Genomic DNA, 20,660 nt, shown 5'->3' with positions numbered 1-20,660 from the left:
TTTCAAGGGCTCTAGTGGCGGACATCCTTTCACTCAGTCTCAGCAGATGTGGCTTTGCCCTTCAGCAAGCACGTGTCAAGGCTCTACCTGGATCATCTGAATGTTGTGGGAAAACCTGGCTACCAACAGAGCTCTGGAGCAAAGAGTCATGTCTGTCACCACCTGGGATTACTGATACAATGCTGCTACATGCCCCACTGACATTTACAGTTACACTCAAAACAAGATGCTTTTCATCATTTACATCTCAGCATTGACTTCTGCCTATTGATATCTTTTTGCTCAGTCACCGTGCTTTTTCCAGACGTTGCTGGACAACTTGTGAACAAGAAGAATGGTTGGGCAGGAGGGCAAAGTGCACTTTCATACAAAAGAGAAGGCTTACACATAGTTAAACCCTGTTCCATGTAAACATTTATGCTACCCTGAAATCTTTACTATCAAGGATTAAGTTCAGCTTTGTGCTTCTTTTAGGACACGGGCTATTGGCTATGATCTGACTTGAGACATCACGACAACTGAGTTCACTCACACTGCAGAGGTATTAGCCCATCATAAGAACCAGTCTGCATTTCAAAGCCAGCCAGCAGAGTTTGCAGTTGCTTCTACAGCATCCCAGAGGTACCAGCATCTTAAATGCAGTATTTGAACATAAGATCATCTCACCTATTATGCATACGTTGGCTAACATTCAAGCTATTGAGTAGCAACAGCAATGTGTTCTCATAGGTCCTCCTGTATAAGCTTCTGAATTACTCACTGTCATCCAGAAAGTGAGAAAACTACATTTATGAGTAATACATAAAATTCAAACGAGACCTTTATTTACATTGGGTTTTCAAGCGCTGGGTGTTGCAACATACATAACAAAATTTCATACTACATTTTTTATAGGAAATCAGGTTGAAAAGCTGTTCTACAGAATCAATTTGTCAAAACTGGCTAAGCAGAAAATGTGTCAGCTTGGTTTTAGAGTACTCTGTCAATTTTACAGTGTCTGCTATCGTTCAGAGTATTCCTGATGTCACGGTTATAAAAACAGAGCGCTCATGCAGGTTAATTTACAGTGAACTCACCTAGTAAATTTTACATTCTTCACTTGTTTAGAAGAGCAGGTCAATACTCTCCACATTGTCTCACAAAGCAATTACGGATCCAAATAGGGAGAAAACTAGATCCATCAGGAGATTTTTAACAGAAAGAAACTAGATGTAGCAAGACAAGGAGTCAGAACTTTAATTCCATGACAAACTGAATTATAATCTCTCATTTTGTAGAAAACAAGTTGTACTGTAAAGATTAATCAAGTCCTTTTATTCCCTATTAACATTATGCAGCAACCAATATGAGTGTCTAGGTAAACAGAAACTTTGTGAAATGTTTTGCTGCAAAGCTGACTTCAGTAATGCACGCAAATGATAAAGTCATCAACTCTGCTCACTGCCAGAAATAAAAAAAATGGCTTCAGGAGCAAATAACACTGATTCATACTGTGCTCAAGCACTAGTCAACAAAATCTATTAAACTGCACAGGTGAAATAAAAAATCAAAGCAGCTTTGTTATCTGACTTGTGACACCTTATTTAAGTCTCAGGCATTACTTCTTTATATCAGCATAAATACGTAGCCTTCTACAACTCTTATGATGTGGTTACAGACACAAAAATGTTATAGTAGAAAGCAAGAGCTAGTTCAAGGAATTTCAGACTTTGAAATCAGCAAGACACAAAGCTAAAATTCATATGTTCCTTTTTCAAGTTATGAATACCTTCACTAAAACATAAATATTTTAACATATATTAATTTTTTCTGACATTCAAAATTGTAAAGTCAATATGGCAGAATTATTGTTAAAAGCACATATTTACAAATATTCTTTTTTCCATACATAAAGTATTTGGCATAATTATAACAATCTTACTGCATACACAACTGTTTGCTTCTTTTTCACATAATGGTACACTCCTTATTAAAATTTACCAGTTATGTACAAAAATACTTGAACATTTATTATAGAAAACCTCTATAACTACCATCAACAGCATGTAACTGCTGAAGGTTTAATTGACAGAATATAAAAAGTGGTCACTTTCTTCCAGTTAAACTATCAACAAATCAAACACAGCTAAAATCAACATGAGCTTCCCAACAAAAGAGGGAGAATATTTTTAACAGCATGATTGATTTAAAATGCAGTTCACACAGCTGTTCCCAAGCACATTAAACAGTCAGTAAGAGAAAGAGGATACAAAAAATACATACAGAAGGTGCTTTTTTTTTTTCCCCTCCACATTCCTACGGCTTGGCATTCACTTTCCAGAACTCTTCAGATGCCAGTCAGTAAAATACAACCTAAGGCCAAACACCATTCTCCTACAATAAAGATGACGGTGATGAACTCAAGATAAAAAGCAAATCCAAAACCTGGCTTCACTGGTATGTGCACATCGAAAGATCTGGTCAGAATTTTTGCTAGGTTTTTACAGAATTATTAGTGACCTTTGCAATTAGCTTTCGAAATTTATTGATTTATAACTAGTAGTTTGTATTTTAAAAAAAACTCCATTCATTTACTGTATGGCCTTGGTACTAGTCAGTACTCATTCCTGTACACAAGTGAAATGAACAATTCATTTGTACCCATTTCATACACAGATTGTATTTTAGGGTGAACTTTGAAAAAGAGGAGAGAGCCTCCACTAGCAAAGTGCTAGCTTTTTAAAAAACAAAACCAAGCAAACAAACAAACAAAAAATCCCATTAACTGGAAGAATAAAAGTAAATTGCACCTCAAAAAGAAAAGGATGTGTCAGGTACAGTAATACACTAATGGCACAAAACTTTATCAAGATTCCTCAGAATGGTGCTGTATGCTGAATGAAATGCAGGTATTTTCCCATCGTAAAAATAATATAAACCAAGTGTGTGTTTCAGAAATTCCAAACCACATTCTTACAACAGTTCTCTGCAGTATAACTTGCATTATATTTCCATTTTTCCACAGACATTTGAAATGACCAACCTGTTCATCGGCTAAGAGAAACAACTTCCAGCCTACTTGCAGAAACATTCTAGTCTACAGACTACTTTGTTAGAAAGCGTGCATTTATCTCTAGTAGTAAAGATCCAGTCAGTATATTCTGCATTTTGTAAGAAGCATTTGGCTAACTCAGATGAGAGTTGTAGGGTTTTAGATTTTTTTAAAAACAAAAATAAAGTACAAATAAAAACATTTATCAGTATTCACCACCATGAACTTGAAAAAAATCCTCTCATTCATGCTTCCTATAATATCTGGCGCAACCTAAATTAGTAATTTCATTTCAAATGTGCAACATAATATTAATAAGCATTTCAAAATTACTCAAAAGAAAAGGTGGGTGAAATATTAAAGTGCCTAACTAAACGGTTTTTACCATTTTTTAAAAAATATTATTTCTTAAACGGGAAAGAACTGGTTGCAATTAAATAGAAAAGTGGCTTCTCATAGCTGAGAGACTTTGCGGGGCAGGGGCCTGGGCCGGGGAACCTGCTCAGTCCTCCTGCTGCTGTTTTCCAGATTGTTCGGCCGGACCAGCTGTGGCTTGGGCGGCAGCGCTGGCGGGTCCGTGGTGGGTGGGATGGAGAGGCTGTGAGGTAGAGGAACAGGGCGTTTCAAAGTCCGCTCGTACACGCTGTAAGGCGGCGGAGTTTTACTTTCTTTTCTCACAGGCTCCTCAGAAATGCTGTAGCTTGGGACAGTCACTGTCGGTTCACTGCCTTGGCTTTCAAAGCCTGACGTCTCTGATGTGCTACATCGGCTGAGCGAAGAGATGCCGCTGCTGTAACTCCCTGACAGCACCGGGGAGTTGGATATAAGCCCCGAGGAATGATACTCCACTGGAGATGGTGTGAATGACTGCAGAGACCCCTGCTCGAAAGAAAGGGCAGAAGAAGAATTTACCTGGAGTAAGCGAGGGAGAGCATTTCTGTGCTCAGACTGAAAACATACGGAGATACCGGCACGTATATTCTGAGGCTTGATAAATGTAAATGGTTGTGTCCCTGTTTAATCAAGATCCAGTAAGAAACCAACAAAAAGATCATTTCAAGAGTGCCTAGGTACACCTTAAACATGGTGTGGTCACGCTCGTAATTCAGTAATTCGTGTAAGTGGACGTAAAACTGTATTTAAACGCTATCTTACAGTCGTAATAGCCCGGGAGCGCCCTGGAAGCCTTTAACCCGAACCCTCCTAGCGGGTTTTCCCAGCCGTAAGCGGCAGGCGCCTGGGGCGTGCCTGGTGGCGTCCTGCCCCCTAGCGGCCAGGCACCGCACCTGCAGCCCGCTCACTGCTGCTGCTTCAGGCTCTCACCTTCCACATTCATTTTCCTCACAGTTTCAGTGCACCGTCACGCTATGGAGAGTGCAGTCACATCGTGCATCACTTCCGAGCGTGTCACAATACCGATGTCAGAGGTGGAGCGCAGATGCCGAGCTTAGAGCCGCTGCTGTGCGCCAGCCCCGTTCCGCCGGCAGCTCCTGGTGTGTTCAGGGGCAGCAGCAGGAGGGCAGCCGGCTGAGACATCCCAGCTGCTGCAGACAGCAATTTGAACTGCAGCAGCTCCTCTCTCCCATCTCCCAGGCGCTCCTTGGACACACTGTGCCGCTCGCACAAAACACAAAACCCGCCACTGTGGGCCCCAGGGACAAGGGTCCAGCCGAGGGCAGAGGTTGCAAATGGCGGGGCCAGCAGCCCCGCAGGGCTGTGCGGAAGGTGAGGGGTGGCAGCTGAGGGCCCCCGTGGCAACGACAGCATTGACGAAGAATAGAAGGCAGGGACAGTAAAGCCCTACCTAAACCCACTGAGCAGTCCTATTCTAGTGAAGCAACGTCAACCAAAAACTGTAAAAGGTTAGACCAGGCTTTGCAAGCTGAGAAGTTTTTGCAACATCTTAATTTTGACTGGAGCCATCCGAGACAACTTAGACTTACTGGCCCCAAGCACAGGCTAAAAAAGGGATGTTGAAATCACAAAGACAAATTTCTCACTCCAGTTAGACTGGTTAGTACTCAGTGGCTCAGCGTGAGAGTGTGAGCCATGCAACAGAAGGTGGGGAGGGGAGGAAAAGGAGAGGGGCAGGGGTGTATAGAGCTGGCTGCACTATCTTTATGCTGTTGAGATAATTTTAGTTATGCATCTAGAACTAGATCCACAGTGCACTGAAAGCAATGGAAGAAAATCTTAATTTGCGTCAGTGGGTTTTGTACTAAGACGGCCTTCTGTGGCAGCACGTAACACTTGGAACACAAAGGCAAAAAAAAGCCCTGTATATGGCCTGGGAAAAGCAGAGCAAGTTTTTTTTAAAGCTCAACACATGTTGAAGACATTTCAGACATTGTGAGGAGCCTGTTTAACTACTTGTTTCAGGTTCCATTCCTCTGCATGTGAGGAGGCGGCAGTTGCACTCTTAACCCCACAAAAGGTCCAGGGTCAAGGTTTTCAAAGAAATGATGTAGTTAGTTCAACTTCCATGAATGCCTGACACTTGGACTAAGTGACCATAAATAAGATTTAGGACCTTTGCTTTTGTCATTCAGAACAAGAGCAAATATGTGTAAATCCTGCCTGCCTCAATTTAGGACCTGAGCAGGGGTAAGCACTTGGATCCTGACAACAGTGCAGACTGCTTGTACCAGTAGTGAGTAACAGTCTAGACACCGTAAGAGTCTGGAAATTCACAGATGCTTGAAGTTAGATTCAGCAACTGTCAGAATGAGTCTGGGCCAGCATTCCTCTCCCACGTGGCAATCCAGACTTTGGCTGTAAAATGCTTCAATTCTGTCCAGGCATTTAGAAGAAAATGTTAGGACAAGCTTCAAGCCTCCCCGAGAATCATCACTACCAAGCCCATTCAGGAAAAAAGGAAGAGTCACTCACCTTTCGTACAAGCTGCTAATGCTCTGAAGAGCTTCCTAGTAACCAGTTAGTGTGAAACCTGGGGTCGGTACTCCCTTCAGCAGAAGACATACTATGGTAACAGGGCTATAGGGCACTCTGATGGCCAGCACAATTGCTCTATGTTGAAACTGTAGCACCATGCAGCCACAAGTGGAAATGTTACAAGCTCATGGGATGACCAATGGAAGAATGACTGTGGGATTGTGATTAGGGACCTCAAGGGGAAAGGAGGCATTCTGAGGTGGTACTTTCCTCCTCCTCAGGAGACGCGTACCTTTTTGCAGCTTTTGTTAGGCATTGGGTACCTGAGGGACCACTTCAGCAGGGCTGCTTCCCTCTGCCCTCTCGCCAAGTGCCTGAAGCACCAGTCATGCTCCTTTCTATACACTCTCCTTCCCGGTTGTTGACCCTCGTGTTTCTAACTGCAGAACAATCTCTGCTTCAATGGGGTGGTAGCGGCTATCCCCTGGACAAATGTTGCACTGTCTGTCAATACTTGGGTTTGCCTGAATATGCAGGCTGTGTTCACATCCTCCAGTGCTGGGGAAGACACAGATTTTCTGGTCAAGTTTTCCAACAAATAAGCTATTGTGCAACAAGCAGGTACCAACACATTCAAGTATCTTGAAATAGAAATGAAACCTGCTCAGTTTAGCCTGGCCCAGTTGCTATGGGTGATTAACTGCCAGAGAAGACCCAATGCTTATTCATAGCCTGTGGTTGGCGTTTCCTACTGGCAGGCTTCAAACTACTTCCAATTTCTTACGCAGCCTCCCTGGATCATTCTGCAGAGGGAATGGATATTGAAATGATGGAAGTGGGGATTACTCTTTAACACACCCTCTAATCCAACAGCTCTGGATGCTGGAGGAGTAAGAGCAATGGGTTGCACAACAGGCTCTCCTTAGCTGGCATCTCCCCTTTTGCCACTGCTGGAGACAGATTTCTGGACTAGGTGGCTCATTGGGCACCTCTTACATTTATTTCTTAAACTCCCTTCCGTACTCTAACTCAGGTGAGCTTGATTATCTACATAGTCAACAAGCCTTATATTGAGAGGTTAAAGATTCTGAAGATCAGGTTTCTTACCTGCAGTTTTGAAAAATCTTCAGAGATGCTGTAATTGTTATGGCTACTTACTCTTGTGAATGGTTTTTGTATAGGCTTATGTTAATAAAAGGAAAATAGTATGTATTTAATATACATTATTTGGGATTGTATTATATCTACCCAACAACATGTACAGTCTGTCCCACAAAGGCAATTCACTGCAATAAAACAGTACCTTCATTGGTGATCTCCCAGCAGGAGAAGGGGAAACGGAGGCTATGTGTCTTGCTGGTGATGCTGTAAAGTCAGAAAGATTTCAGTGCATTCTTGGCATTACAGTTTTCACAAAGAAATCTTTTTAAGTGGACAGGAGATCATTCAATAAACAAAGATTATCTCTGGTTCCCTTTAGGTACTTGCCTGATGGCTGAAAATAGTTTTAGAGATTTTGTTTGTTTTACTTTGTTCTCAGGATTATCTTGCAGTACAACCAATGAAGCATAAGAAATTTCTGCATCCATCCTCCCTGACAAATTTTGTATCTCTGTAAATTGGTTTATATCCTACCAAATGATAACAGAATTGAAAAAAAGTATAATAACTGTCCCCTCCTCTTAAGAAATATATTATGTATTTGTATGTCAAATAAGAAAAAAAAGACAATACATAATGTACTTATATCAAACATTTACTTGTAAATACACTGTAAACATGCCTAACATTTTTTGAGGCATAAGTCTAACACTCACAAAGTGTCTTCGCTCCCTTGAGGACAATTACATTTATATTACCACTTAAGCAGCCTTTCCTTTAAATGGAAATTAATCTTTTGAAAGGCAAATTCATTATAGTAACAGAACTCATGTACTTCCATGATTCCATGTGCATTTTCTGGCCTGTAAGATTCTTTGTGGTTAATGATCATTGCTGATTGCTAACCTCCAATTACCATAAGATCAAAATATGGCATTTTATCATCCTCCCTAGTACTAGCATGAATGTCTGAAACTACTTGGTCATTAAGCGAAGGGGCAGAGTACTGGAAACAGAATGCTACAGAGAACATTCATGAGATGAAAATTCCTGTGGAGGCAATTCTACAGCCTTCTATGTAAGTAATCAAATAACCTGCCCAAGAAGTTAAAGATCAGAGTGGAAAAAATCTAAGCCCTCAAGTAAATCATTTGTTTTTACTGGAGCTTAGCATGAAATGTCCATTAACTCACCAGTCTGTGCAGGTCTTGGTGGTACAGGGGGAGATATAAGCTTTCCACTTTCTGATGTGTTTCTGGCTTCCTTCCCACTGTCCAGGCTCCAGCTGCTGGGCGTGGTGTTTACAGCTGGAAGAGAATGAAAAAGCTGGCATTGGCATCACCCACTTCTAGCTCTCTGACTTGCCTTTATCCGGGAGGGTAAAAATACACAGTGAAAACAACAACCATGACAGAAAAGCTCTCATGATTACATCAGCATTTGAAAAGCTCTTAAATAATGGCTGTCAATCTCTTGGCTGCCTGATGTATGCAACTGGCCCTTCGGTCAGTTTGTGATTGTACAGAAGTTGGGACCATCAACAGTAGCAGCCGAGATAGCACTCTGGTGCACTGCAAATGCAGCCACAAAGGGAGATAAGCTTGAAGCCTGTTAATACAATCGGTTTATCTTTGCACCGGACTGCTATTTAGAGCTTTCTAGGCAGAGGGGAACAAACTGTTTCCATTAGCTCATTTTATATACAGAAGGGACTAGGGAAAGGAACTTGCCAAATTCCAATCACCTCCCTCAGAAAGCTTTCTGTGCTAACAGCCTTCTTTGCCTGCATAGGCTACACATTCAGAACTGAAAGGAAGAAGAAAAGAAGGGCACAAAACCAAGGAAGTAAAAATGGGGGAAATGAAAGAGCGAGGCAGGGGGAGGGAATCAAATGAAGAAATTATTTTTGCCTGAGAAAATGTATATACCCTCTTTGTATGCATGGTCAAGGATCTGTGCTTAATAATGTAAATTGACAATCACCTTGACATGCATAAGATCAGCTGATGTATTTGTCTGTGTTACCTTTACCAAATTCCATTACTTTAATTGAATGATCCCATAAGGCCTGGAACAGCTTCCTTACTAGAACTGGTTTATCGCATGTTATCAAGGAGCCACCAATATTGGGAAGAAGTCAGACAGACAGAAAGGCAAGGCATTTAACATGGAAAGGACAAAAGCTAACTTACACCTCACAATTTTTCTTACACATCCTGTAAAAAAGTGGAAAACACCCTTCTTCATATTTCCCCCTTCCCCCCCTCAAAACCTCACCACCAACTCCCCCCACACACACTTTCAAAGCCTCAAATCTCTTGCCTTGCTATGACAGTTTCCTTCTTGCCTGCTTGTTTCATAGTTGTGAGTAGAGAACCACATGCAAGGACTCTGTGCTCATTTACAAAGATGAAGCAAAATCATTGTTGCTAACTGGTGGTATTAATTATTGCTATTATAGCAACATCAAGGGCTCTCCAAAGGACTGCAGTCCCACTATACCAGCGTATACCAGACTTAACACAAAAAGTACAGTACAAATAATACGTGTTTCATGTCTGTAACAATATTGTTACAGTATAATTTCACATTAGTTGACTCTGAGAACAGCGCACAGAATAATCCATTTTCTGCAGGATCATTTTGCTTTTTCATTGCCAAAATATGGAATACATTGTTTGCTTTTTATTGTAAGCTGTCACCTAGCAGTATGGGTTTGCCCTCATCTTAAAAATTACTTGGCACCAGACCAAGGTACTTCAAATGCCCGAATCTCTTGACAAGCCATTTTTTTCTTTGAAGTCATCTGTGCAGTCAGTTCTCTGGTCTGCTAAAGTCTCCAGGAGAGAACATTTTATTTTAACAACTTGGTAATGTACTTGGCTACATAGGCCAGTGGAAAAGTTTTGCCATTTCCATGTTAAATTATTTTATACGCTTTTCAGCCCTGTGAAAAATTCCACACTTGAGCTTTCATAAAAACTTTCACACAAAAATACTTCTAAAACTCGACTCTTAATGATGAAAATGTGATTCTTGGTCAGTTCTTGTTACAGCATATTCTTAAAATATTTATTTTCAATACACTTATTTTACTTTATTCAGGGTACCATAAAAGGCAGCATATAAATGATGGAGCATATTATGGATGTGAAACACACAATGAAATCATGGCACAGTAACTGTGCCAACAATATTGAATTTCCCCACGTGCAAAATTATAAAAGGCAATATTTTGTCTTTGGAAATTCATAGGTTTCTCATTTACCCTAATTAAAAGCAAAAAAACCCCAACAAACCACAAACTGATCTCTTATCTTCCATCAAAGTGTAATGAAAAGCACAGTGACTTACACTTAGTAAAGAGGACTTGCAGGTACCACACTTGAGGACTATCCTCTTTAGCTTCTCTGCGCCCTAGTCTCCAGAAGTTATCTCCAGTATTCATCACCCCATATGTCTCTCTTGAGAAGCAGAAAGGACAGCTTTCACAGGCAGTGTGCTGCACCATCACCCCTTTCTGGAAAATTCTGTGCCTTTCTGAGTGCAACCCTCAGTTCAAACACACACCATGTCCCCCCCCCACCCCCTCCTGCTTTTCAGCAAAGTTTTTTGAAACTTAACAGTGTTAGTGTAATTTATTAGTTTGAATGTTTTGAAACTTGGAGATGACAGTATGCACTCAAAAGAATTAGCATTCTACAGGAATATGACAAATTAATTATATTTTCATTGCTTCAAAAATCGGTATGGTGCAGCATTTCCACTCACCTTTGTCAGGGCCAGGCAGACTGGAATCATTTCGTGGCAAAGCACCGTCACCAATATGATTAAACAGCATTCTCTGTAAATTGAGAACAGCGTGGTTTATGCATAGCTGCTGCTGTTATTTCAGTAGCCTTTAAGAAAACAAGGGGTTTTTTGTTATTATCCCCACCACACAGGTCTACTTTGGAGGTAGAGCGACAAACAATCTAAGAATGTAAATAGTTTAATAAAAATATGTATATACAAAAAGGAAGTAGACTAGTTTTCTGAAAACTGTACACGCTGGAGGGGGGATTATCATGTACTGAGTTCTGACAGTTTCCAGCCACCTAAAAACAAAATAAGGCTCATATCTCAGGTGGTGTCTTGATAGATTACTAAACAAATGCAGGGATAGATGTGCAATAATTTCATGGTACAATCGGCATCTGAACAAGGTGTAACATTTGACATTATTCAGGGTATGGCTGTTATCTTTGAAAAACATTTTTTTTCCAACCCTAACTTTTTTTGGTAGCAGTGTTCTTAGTTCTCTTGTGGATAAAAATTGACCCATGAAGTGTGTTGTCTTTCCTTTTCTGAATATTTGGGTTTTTTTTAAAAAAACACAGTAAATTTATGAAACAATTTTAAAATTTCACTAGTAGTTTCTTTTGGCAGCATTCAAATAATCTGTGGGTCGTCAGCTTATCTTCATAACAGATGTAAGCAGCATACAGCTAATCCTACAAGTAATTCAGATGTACCTTCCAAAGAAAACGAGAACAGATAAACTTTCCTTTTTTTTTTTTCCCCTTTCTTTTTTTATGTAAAGCAAGATCAGACAATTGGTGAAATCCAGATCAAATCAAATCCTATTCTTGTAACTCCTTCCAGTGTTTGCAGAGGACTACACCGAGTCAGCAAGGCACTATGCTGTGGTTCCACAAGATGGCAAACCCAGCTGCAAAATAATCACCAGCGATCTATCATGCTGCAGCTCCAAGTTACAAAGTGAGGAACAAACACTTGGCCAACTCAACTTGACTTAAAACATCTGTGTCATAGAGAGAATGCTTTGGGAGGCTCTGGCCTACACTAGGTCTGCCTATCTATGCTGTACTAGAGTCATGCTGGATCAGGTAATACCTGTTTAAAGTGAGGTGGTGCAACTATATGTGTGCTCTAATGCGACACAAAACGGGATCAGATGTTCCTGACTGGTCTGGATTGAAGGTTCACTGTTTACTGAGGCTGCAGTGCACTAGGATCTGGTGGGCAAGTGTTGAAGTCTGCTATTGTGAAGGTAAAGAGCAAAGGCTGAAAAAGCAACTGAAATTGGAGGAGATAAAGAGATAAAAGCTGAATGAAATACAGCAAAACAAGGACATACTAAAATAATGAAATATAAAACCACATGGAAGAACAAGAGCAATCACAGGATGTTTAATGACATGCAAAAAACCCCCCAGAATGTGAAACCCGAAAAGCTCTATTAGGAAGAGTAATAGTGCAAAACCCAAGGAGCTTGTTGACCAGTCAATGATGGCAGGCATTCCTCTTCAGAGTATGGGAAGAGCTGGAGAGACACTGTACAATCGCTCAGCCAGAGATCAAAAAGCAAGCACAAATGGATGTTGACGAAAAAGCGCTGTACACAGATAACCTTAAGCATCAATGAGGGAAGCGGATGCTTTACTGCTGTGGTCTTGTTCTATGAAGTTCACCAAACTTCTGTAAATGAGGTAGCTATGGCCTGAAAGGACTTGATTTGGACTTGAAGTGCCAGAATTTGCCTGTGTATCTCACCTGTCCTGGTTGAAAAACTATTGTGAAAACTGCATTCATTAAGCCGTAACAAAGACATTAATAAATGAGTCCTTTCCTCATTAACTTAGTGTCAAGCTCCAACCAAGACCGTTGAAGTTAACTGGTGTTAGCATAAAAATGGTAACGACAAGGAACAGTTTGAGCATGTAACTTCTCATGAGAGTTGCAGGTATCTCTAAAGTATCCCTCTACAATTGCCCTGAGGATTTCTTTTCCCCTTCTTATCGGAAGGCAGAGAATCAGAATTTTGTTTCTAATCACCGTCCATTTTTGCTGCTCAGTGAATAAAGCACCAGAGAATGAAATTGCACTTCTCCCCAGAAAGGTGTCTCCTCATTTGTGGTTATGAGGGCAGAAAGAAACTGTCAGACCTTCTCACCTTTGAAACATACTTGACTGTATGAGCAAGTTAATTTTCTACTTACCCTCTCATGGGACACTGAGGGTACAGACAGATTGGGAGATTTTCCTGACGGGCGAGTCTCAGAGAGGGTGGAGACTGGGCCTACGAGCTCCTCAGCCTCCCTTATCGAATCTCGGGTAGAGTGGGGGATAGAAGTCGCATTCCACTTGGCAAAGCAAGAGTTTGCAGTCTGGGAGCAAAAATGGGATAATTTTTTCCTTGCGGCAAACTGTAAAACCGCTTTATTTAAAAAACATCCCCTGGTCTTTCCTGTATGTTGGTCTGGCTTCACTACCACTGTGAAAGTGCCCAGTAGATATATCAGTAAGTAGTTTCTGAGAGCAGCCCTTACGTCTGGCTAAGCTTCAGTATTACTTCTTAAGCCCTCAGGTAAAAGCATGAGGGCTTAAACAGAAGAGAGGAAAAAATTAAATCAAGAGCCAATTCAATAAATGAAGCAGCAAGGGACAAGAATACAACTAATGAGAAACCAACAAATAATTTCTAAATTAAAGGAAGCTGGGCTACCAAGTTGTTTTTAATCAGAGGCAAAATTTCTGGTGGAAATGAAAGCATTGAGAGGGGGGCCTTTCACACCGTGCCTAGGTTCTCGTATTTGCTTCAGCAAGAGGTGCATTGTGTGATGGCATTAAAACAGCAACTGTGCTAAAGGAAAGCACTTTAGGAAAGTAGGTCCGTTAAGAACATAAGGAGAAAAGATGAAATAAAGATTTAAAATTGGTCAGCTCATCAAGCTCATTTTGCATTTCAAGTAAGTCAAAAGATACAAATTTCTTTCAGACCTACGCAACAGGAATTTTAAGGCATGAACACAACTCACTCTTTTTTCTGTAGAGTAATAAAAAAATGTCTATCTTCTGAAACTACATTGAAAAACAGAAATTGCCACAGGGAGTGGGTTATTATCTCACAGTGGCTAGGATTAGCTATTTCAGAAGAAATAAAGGGGAGGTCAACATGGACAACTGCTGTGGTAACAGTTTTCTTTCTTTCTTCTTCCCTAGATTGAACAAACACTGCTGTTTCACACAAGCAGGCTGTGTCATCAGGTAAGTCTTTGCAACTCTTTCTCACTGCAGTGAGGAAGTATCAAAAACCAGATTTAAATCCAGACAAAGCAAGCAGAAATGTGATCAAGCACTGTGTATTCTATTCATATCTCTTTCATGTAAAATACTGTAAGAGTATTTGCCTACAATCCCCGCCCCCCTAAATTAACAGCAGTGAGCAGACACTGCATCTGCTCAAAGCTCACTAAGTGCCTTTAACCATCACCTTAGCTATGTGCATTCAGAGGATTCCCAACAAGCTTCCTACCTGCGAGGTTTCCGAAGGAGTAGGGTAGATGGCACTGCAGGGCCTCTCTCTGGGGGAGAGGCAAGAGTTTTCTCGGGAATGCTTATGTTTGTCAGACAACAGAGGAGAGGCTAGAATATGAATGTGTCAAGTGATTAAATTCATGCAGTGAAACTCAAGACATTTCAATTCTACGCTTATGACAAAGAAATCCTGTTTTCCCAACAATACACATTCCTCAAAAAATAGGTTAAATTTGATGCCTGACCAGTGATAACATGCAGAAATTCAGCTGTGTAATGTATCAAGAATTTAATATGGTTTACCAGGGAAGACCAGCACTGACCTCTGGCACTGGATGGAGCAGAACTGGTCACATTAGGTGAAGCAGAATGAGTAGAACTGAGGCTTGAGGTAGACGGACTAGGCTGTGTACGGAAGAGATGCTGTTGTTACCACATCATACTTAGTGGTTTGGAAAACAAAAATTTGCAAGACAACTTTTCACTAAAACAAAGAACTTGTAATCTGTTAGACTAGTCTCTCAGCATTTGAAAACAGCAAACATGTAAAGAGCATCAATGTAAATACACAAAAATGTGTATCAAATAAATAGAAATGTAATTAATATATTAAAATAACTACATCACAACTGTGATGACTGCACAGAAAAGTCTATGTAAGGTCAGATGACTGCATCCTAGTGTGTTGCTGCTTATTACTTTTGTAAAAAATTCATGCTCTAGGTTAAAGAAGAAGAAACAGTTACATAAAAAATTATTTCTATGTTAAGAAGGTTAACAGCCCATTTAAAGATTTCTCTTTTAAAAATAGTATCAGCAATAACTTTGAGATTTCTGAATGAAATAATAGAAGCATTAATTTAGTAAATAGCCTTGTAAGAAAGATTCTGTTTAGTTTGAAGAATGACAGTAATTTGTACCTGCATGTTAAAAACTTCATCGGAGCTTTCTGACTGCCCAGTGATATTGCTGACTTCAGCAGAAGCTTGGGATGACAGTGATGAGGACGAATACCGATTGACAGCTGGGTAACTCAAGGGACTATTACAAGAATAATGAAACACAAAATGGTTAACTAGTTGCAAATCATAATTTTTCATGAGAAAACAGCACATTTAGTGATCTCCACAGTTTAATTTGGATTTATTTATTGAGAGAGAGATAGAGAACATATATATCAGCTATTCATGACTGAAGATACTTCAAGAGGACCATATGAGGAAGCATGCACACAATAACAGTATTTTATGAGTCATCTTCTGCAAGTTCTAGTATTTTAACTTGCCTGCGTCGTGGTATTACCCTGGCAGCGTCAGGGCTCATAGAAACAGGTATGGAATTTCGGCATACACGAGGACTTCCATTTGGGAAATGAACAGGGCTAGCTTGTACACAGGCAGAAAATTCCTGGCAAGTTATTAAAAGAAGATTAATTAAAATCAACACAGTATCATTAAGCATTTTGTAAGATACAGATAGTAATTTGAACAGTTACATCTGCATTTTGGATCAGCTTCATCATTGCTAAGAAAAATATTTTAGATTTTCACTGGTAACACTTTCCCCTTAGTAAAACGTAACTTTTTTCTCTGCACTGTATAGAAAGTTTATTAACTTTGTCTTCTGGTAGTGTTAAGAATGCTACAAGCTGTAATGTGGACAACCAACCAAAAGATGTCACTATCTGTTGCCAGGAAAATGAAACAACCCTTACTGTAGCTGAGCAGTCTCCCGGTTTATCCATGCAGCTGCTACATACCTGTATTCCCAAGCTTGACTTCATCACAAAGAACTGATCCACCAGCTTTTTGTGCAACGGCCTCATGTCCTGTGGCACCACCTTCTCGTGCACCGCCAAGCCAAATTCTAGAATCTGGGCCTGCAGAAAAGACAGCAGGAAAGTGGGGGGAAATATAATTTTGATCCATTTTCTTCACGCTTTCATCATCAATTAGAATATTAATAAAAGAAAAAAAATGCATGTTGTATTAAAACCAAGTATATAAGTCCCTGACAGACCTGTAATCAAACAACACCTAAGGCCAAAACCAATACACAAGAGGCTTTATGACTCTTTCCATTTTACTACTATTCAACTTTCCCAAAGATCCGGCCTATGCAAATTCAACTCTAATATAAAACCCACTATGGATAACACAGTGAAAAATCTGGCTCAATGGAAACTTTACAAAAGAGCAGTTCTAAACCCTAAATAACAGCTGTTTTCAACAAGAGCAGTTACAAAAAGCATGAAAACAGCAGCAATGGCCAAATCCACCAGAGACCCTGTAATGTATTTTTAATTAAGTCCATGGTTCCCTATCCTGTTTGAACTCCCCAGAGGCCTCAGTAAGTGGTGACTTTATGCATATTCTTGATGCAAGGCATGACAGGCTTCAGAATAACATTGCTAACACTCTGATCTTGCTCAAATTTGGTCACAGGCACGTAAAATACTGAACTGGTTACATGAGGAATCAGATAAACTCAAATTTAAGAACAAAATAGCTACACTATGCTGTAATATCTTTGGATGAGAGCTACTAGCTGATGTTTTCAGGCAGCTTGCGAATGGGCACACAGCTGCACAGCATCACTGACCTGAGGTCAGGACTGCAGCACATCCATCTGCGCATACAGCCATCCTGGCCCTTCTGAACGCTCCATGGTTTCTGTTAAATCATCGGCTGGTGCCAGACAGGGTTTAACTGCTATTGCTTGGAATTCATGTTTTGGTCATAGTAAGTTACTAATTCCAGCTTTAAATTGTAACAGTTAGTGAGATTAACTATCGCTTGAAAAACCAGAACTGCAATCTAAATTACTATATGAAATTAAAGTGAGCTCAGTGAACACATTCTACTTTATACTGCCTGAGAATCTGTCCTTCAGCTGATCTGACCAAATGATACCATAATGACAAAAAATGAAATTTCCATCTTGCCAAATTCCAATACTCTGACCTCTTTATCCCAAGCTGGCAATAAAGTTTGAATTTTCAACATGCTGCATAGAACAAAGATAGGTAAATGCCAGTTAAGAAAGCTGAAATACTTGGTAAGACAATTTGATGAAAATTTTTTTTTCAGCATCTGCAAATGGAGACAACCTCATATTTGAGGCTAATAGGTTGTTGGTTTATAAATAAATGAAGAAATAATACAAAAGTCATACAATGCACAGAATACTCACCTGTTTAATTTAATCACTTGGTGTTTATTTTACTGCTTACCTATATGGCAATTATTATTAGATATCTTCTACTGTAATAAGATCCTTTGTGGTTTTTTGCTCTTATGCGAAACCTTTTTGTGAAAATATTTGTTCTGTAGTATTGTTAAAATACATCACAGAAGTATTTGCTAAAGCCATCAACCATTTTAATGAGATTATGTTTATTCTGTAGTAATGGTAAAATAATATATGTTTGTTGTGCAAATACATACAAGCATGACAACACAAAGATTTGCCTCTCATTCAAACTTTAACTTAGAATAGTCTGATGTGATTAAGATGATGATGAAGAGGACTAGCAAAAAAATACTAACATTACCCAGAAACCTGCCTGTATATGAAGTTACTGTCTACTTGGTATTTGATTCAGAAAATACTGAAGACCACCAGGCAATTATTAAACTCTGAAATTTTGTATTTTGTTTTGGGACACTTTTTGCTAGAACAGCTAAGCAGGCCACCTAGTCTGTCTTTTTCCCACTTTACCTGCTCAAGCATCAGCTCTCTCAGGCGTGTGATCTTCTCTCCGTCCTCTGGATGGTTTGAGATGTATTCTTTGACAAAGAATGCCTAGGCAAAATAAAATCACAAAGTAATATAGAAGTGACTAAAAACACATAACTGTTTTTAAAAAATAACTTTCTAGATGATATTTGCAAAACAAAAAGCTCCTTTCCACAGCAACAGAGAATAATAAATGCTAAATAATTAATTATTCACATATGAATTCATGGACAAATAAAGTGGAGCTACTCTTGAGTGGAATTTACTAGTTGTTCAATATCCAAGACAGATCCTGGATCAAATGTGAAAACCTGCAAATCAGAGCTGAAACCACACACAGGTCACCTAAACTAAATATCTCTCCCCCATGAATTGTGACATAAGACTTCTAAATAATTAGAGTTGGGGTTTGCTCTCTTTTCATACTAGGAGTTTCATTACTCATTAAGTATAAACACGTCTTAAGAACAGTGTGGAATTGTATGCTATTATATGTATCGGAGCTATGACATTATCTTCTTATTCACTCTTCATATAAATACAGTTTTGAAGAACTCACAGCGACATTGACATGAAAAAGTTATTACTTCTCACTTCAGGAGCATGTGACCAACATTCAGGTCTGTTCATAAGCTTACATGAGTTTCCACCGCATCTCCAATGCTCCAGTCAGCTGTAGTACCCCAGAGTCATTTTACCCACCAGCAATGGCCTGGACATAGAACTGTTTGTTCACGATTCCATTTTTCTTAACATGTCCTACCCTGAAAGGGGTTTATATTGTGTTTACAGGAATTCTTGACAATATTTTCTTTAAAGAAAATGCCCAGCTGCTCATCTGAAAGATTTCTAGACCTTCTCAAAAATGCATTTGTCACAAAAAGTGTCTGTACACATACTATACATACACATGGTTTTCTGTTCATGGAGTTGAAAGCGTAATAGTGGCTGCTCTGTGCTGTGTTTTCCTTTGGCACTTGTCTTAGCATTTCCCTCATATATTTCTTACAAGGTTCTCCATTTAGCTTTAGCTGTTAAAATCTTTGCTATGCAGAATAATTTGTAAATATGGAGAGCAGAAGAGCTGGAGATAGGCAGACTCCTCTGATTCAGTTCCAAAATTTCATGATGTGACAACCCACAACAAGGAAGTGCTGAGACCTATCTAGAAAATGCTGATACTGTAATGAAGAACATTTATTTCACATGGTGCTTTCACCACAGATAAGCATAATTGTAAGAATCCATGTTTAAATTGTTCAAAGGAGCCCTCTGATACTTGCTAAAATCCCAAATCCCAAACTTCTTCTAGCTTATGTTTTTTCCCCCTCAAGCTACAAGCTTAACGTTCTTTCAGTATCAAGCAGGTGGTGTCCCAGTGGTTTTGGGCTGAGACTTATACAGATCTGTAATACAAGTCAGAGATGTAATAACAATGTAACTTCAAACAGAATCACAAGTATTTTAGGAAAAAAAAAAAAGATATCTGACTAAATCCAGTGAAGTTATTGGAACTGGACTGGTAGTTTCCAATAATTAGTCGTAAAAGTGCCTCTACTCTTCCAACACATGTAAAGGAACTAAAAGAAATGTAAGTTATAGTTGCAGTTTGAGAGGTGTTAGTGGGCACAAAATACACTCTTCATGTCTTTCCAGCAGTGTCTGGAAGACTTTAAAAAAATCAGTGGTTCAGTTTATAGCCATTTTTTAGCACACGTGAAGATGCTGCATGATGACTATTACTTCTGTAGATTTTCCTGGAATCTGTTCCTGCACCGAAATCAGTGAAAACATAGCTTTAACACCTGCAATACCAGCCAAAGTGCCAAATAATTTAGAACAGCTGCTTGGGGAAAAAAAGAAGGGGAAAAAACAAGGAGGGAGGGGGAGCAGAAGAAAAAAAGCGAGGAAAAAAGGAAGCAGAATCAAGGAAGGCATCAGCTGGCCAAAGGATGTTATTTGCTGGGTCTTAAAATTTCTTAAACCTTGGGAGTTGCCTAAGGGAAGAAGGATACCTGTAAAGCCACGGCCATGCTTACCCCAAGACCACATGCTCCAAGACTGAGTTTTAAGCTTTGTACAGGGCAGAAGGCAATAGCAAGTGAAACAGGCAGAGAAAAGCATTTATAGAGGGGAAGAAAAGAAAGAAGGCAGAAGATAGGAAGTGGCAAAACAGCAGAAAGACTATATATAAAGACTGAAAAAGGGACATGCAAAGAGAATGAGGGTGAAATTTTTGGTGTTTCTAACACAAATTAGTGAAAAGTCCTATTTTAGGTAGCAAGAGAGAGAGGGAGAGGACAGAAGGGAATTGAAACATGAAGACTGTCTAGGAGATCAAGAACTGTAGCTAAGAACAATAAGAAAGGAGCAAGCTAGAATCTTTAATATGCTCATGAAGAATGGAAAGCTATGCAGAGACGCAGAGCTAGCTCTGAAATTGCTAATTCAAACCAGACATAGTTCTGACATGACTGTATTTCTCAACGGACTCCCTTTGTGGCGCTTTATCGTGCTAAGCAGTTTTTTTGTTGTTGTTTAAAAGGCAGCTGGGAAACATCAAACATGATACTGCTTT

General features: G+C 39.7%; 1 protein-coding gene across 4 annotated transcripts in view; it reads right to left on the bottom strand.

The window, feature by feature from the left end:
* Window positions 1-802: 802 nt before the first annotated feature.
* Window positions 803-20,660, bottom strand: part of DOCK4 (dedicator of cytokinesis 4) — a 256,017-nt gene continuing 236,159 nt past the window's right edge. For 2 of the 4 annotated variants that reach the window (XM_040594831.1, XM_040594832.1), the window contains 11 exons: window positions 18,065-18,148; window positions 16,104-16,223; window positions 15,630-15,751; window positions 15,265-15,385; window positions 14,668-14,749; window positions 14,343-14,452; window positions 13,027-13,194; window positions 10,796-10,868; window positions 8,218-8,331; window positions 7,227-7,288; window positions 803-3,910 (listed from right to left, as the gene is read on the bottom strand). In XM_040594831.1, the coding sequence (XP_040450765.1) occupies window positions 3,485-3,910; window positions 7,227-7,288; window positions 8,218-8,331; window positions 10,796-10,868; window positions 13,027-13,194; window positions 14,343-14,452; window positions 14,668-14,749; window positions 15,265-15,385; window positions 15,630-15,751; window positions 16,104-16,223; window positions 18,065-18,148 (1,482 nt within the window). In that variant the 3' untranslated portion in view covers window positions 803-3,484. The remainder of the gene's footprint in view (window positions 3,911-7,226; window positions 7,289-8,217; window positions 8,332-10,795; window positions 10,869-13,026; window positions 13,195-14,342; window positions 14,453-14,667; window positions 14,750-15,264; window positions 15,386-15,629; window positions 15,752-16,103; window positions 16,224-18,064; window positions 18,149-20,660) is intronic. The other 2 variants (XM_040594834.1, XM_040594835.1) reach the window with 1 other exon arrangement.

This window comes from Falco naumanni, chromosome 5 (genome assembly GCF_017639655.2).
Source record: "Falco naumanni isolate bFalNau1 chromosome 5, bFalNau1.pat, whole genome shotgun sequence".
NCBI classification, from domain to species: Eukaryota; Metazoa; Chordata; class Aves; order Falconiformes; family Falconidae; genus Falco; species Falco naumanni.
This window is presented reverse-complemented; position numbering and strand designations above follow the sequence as displayed.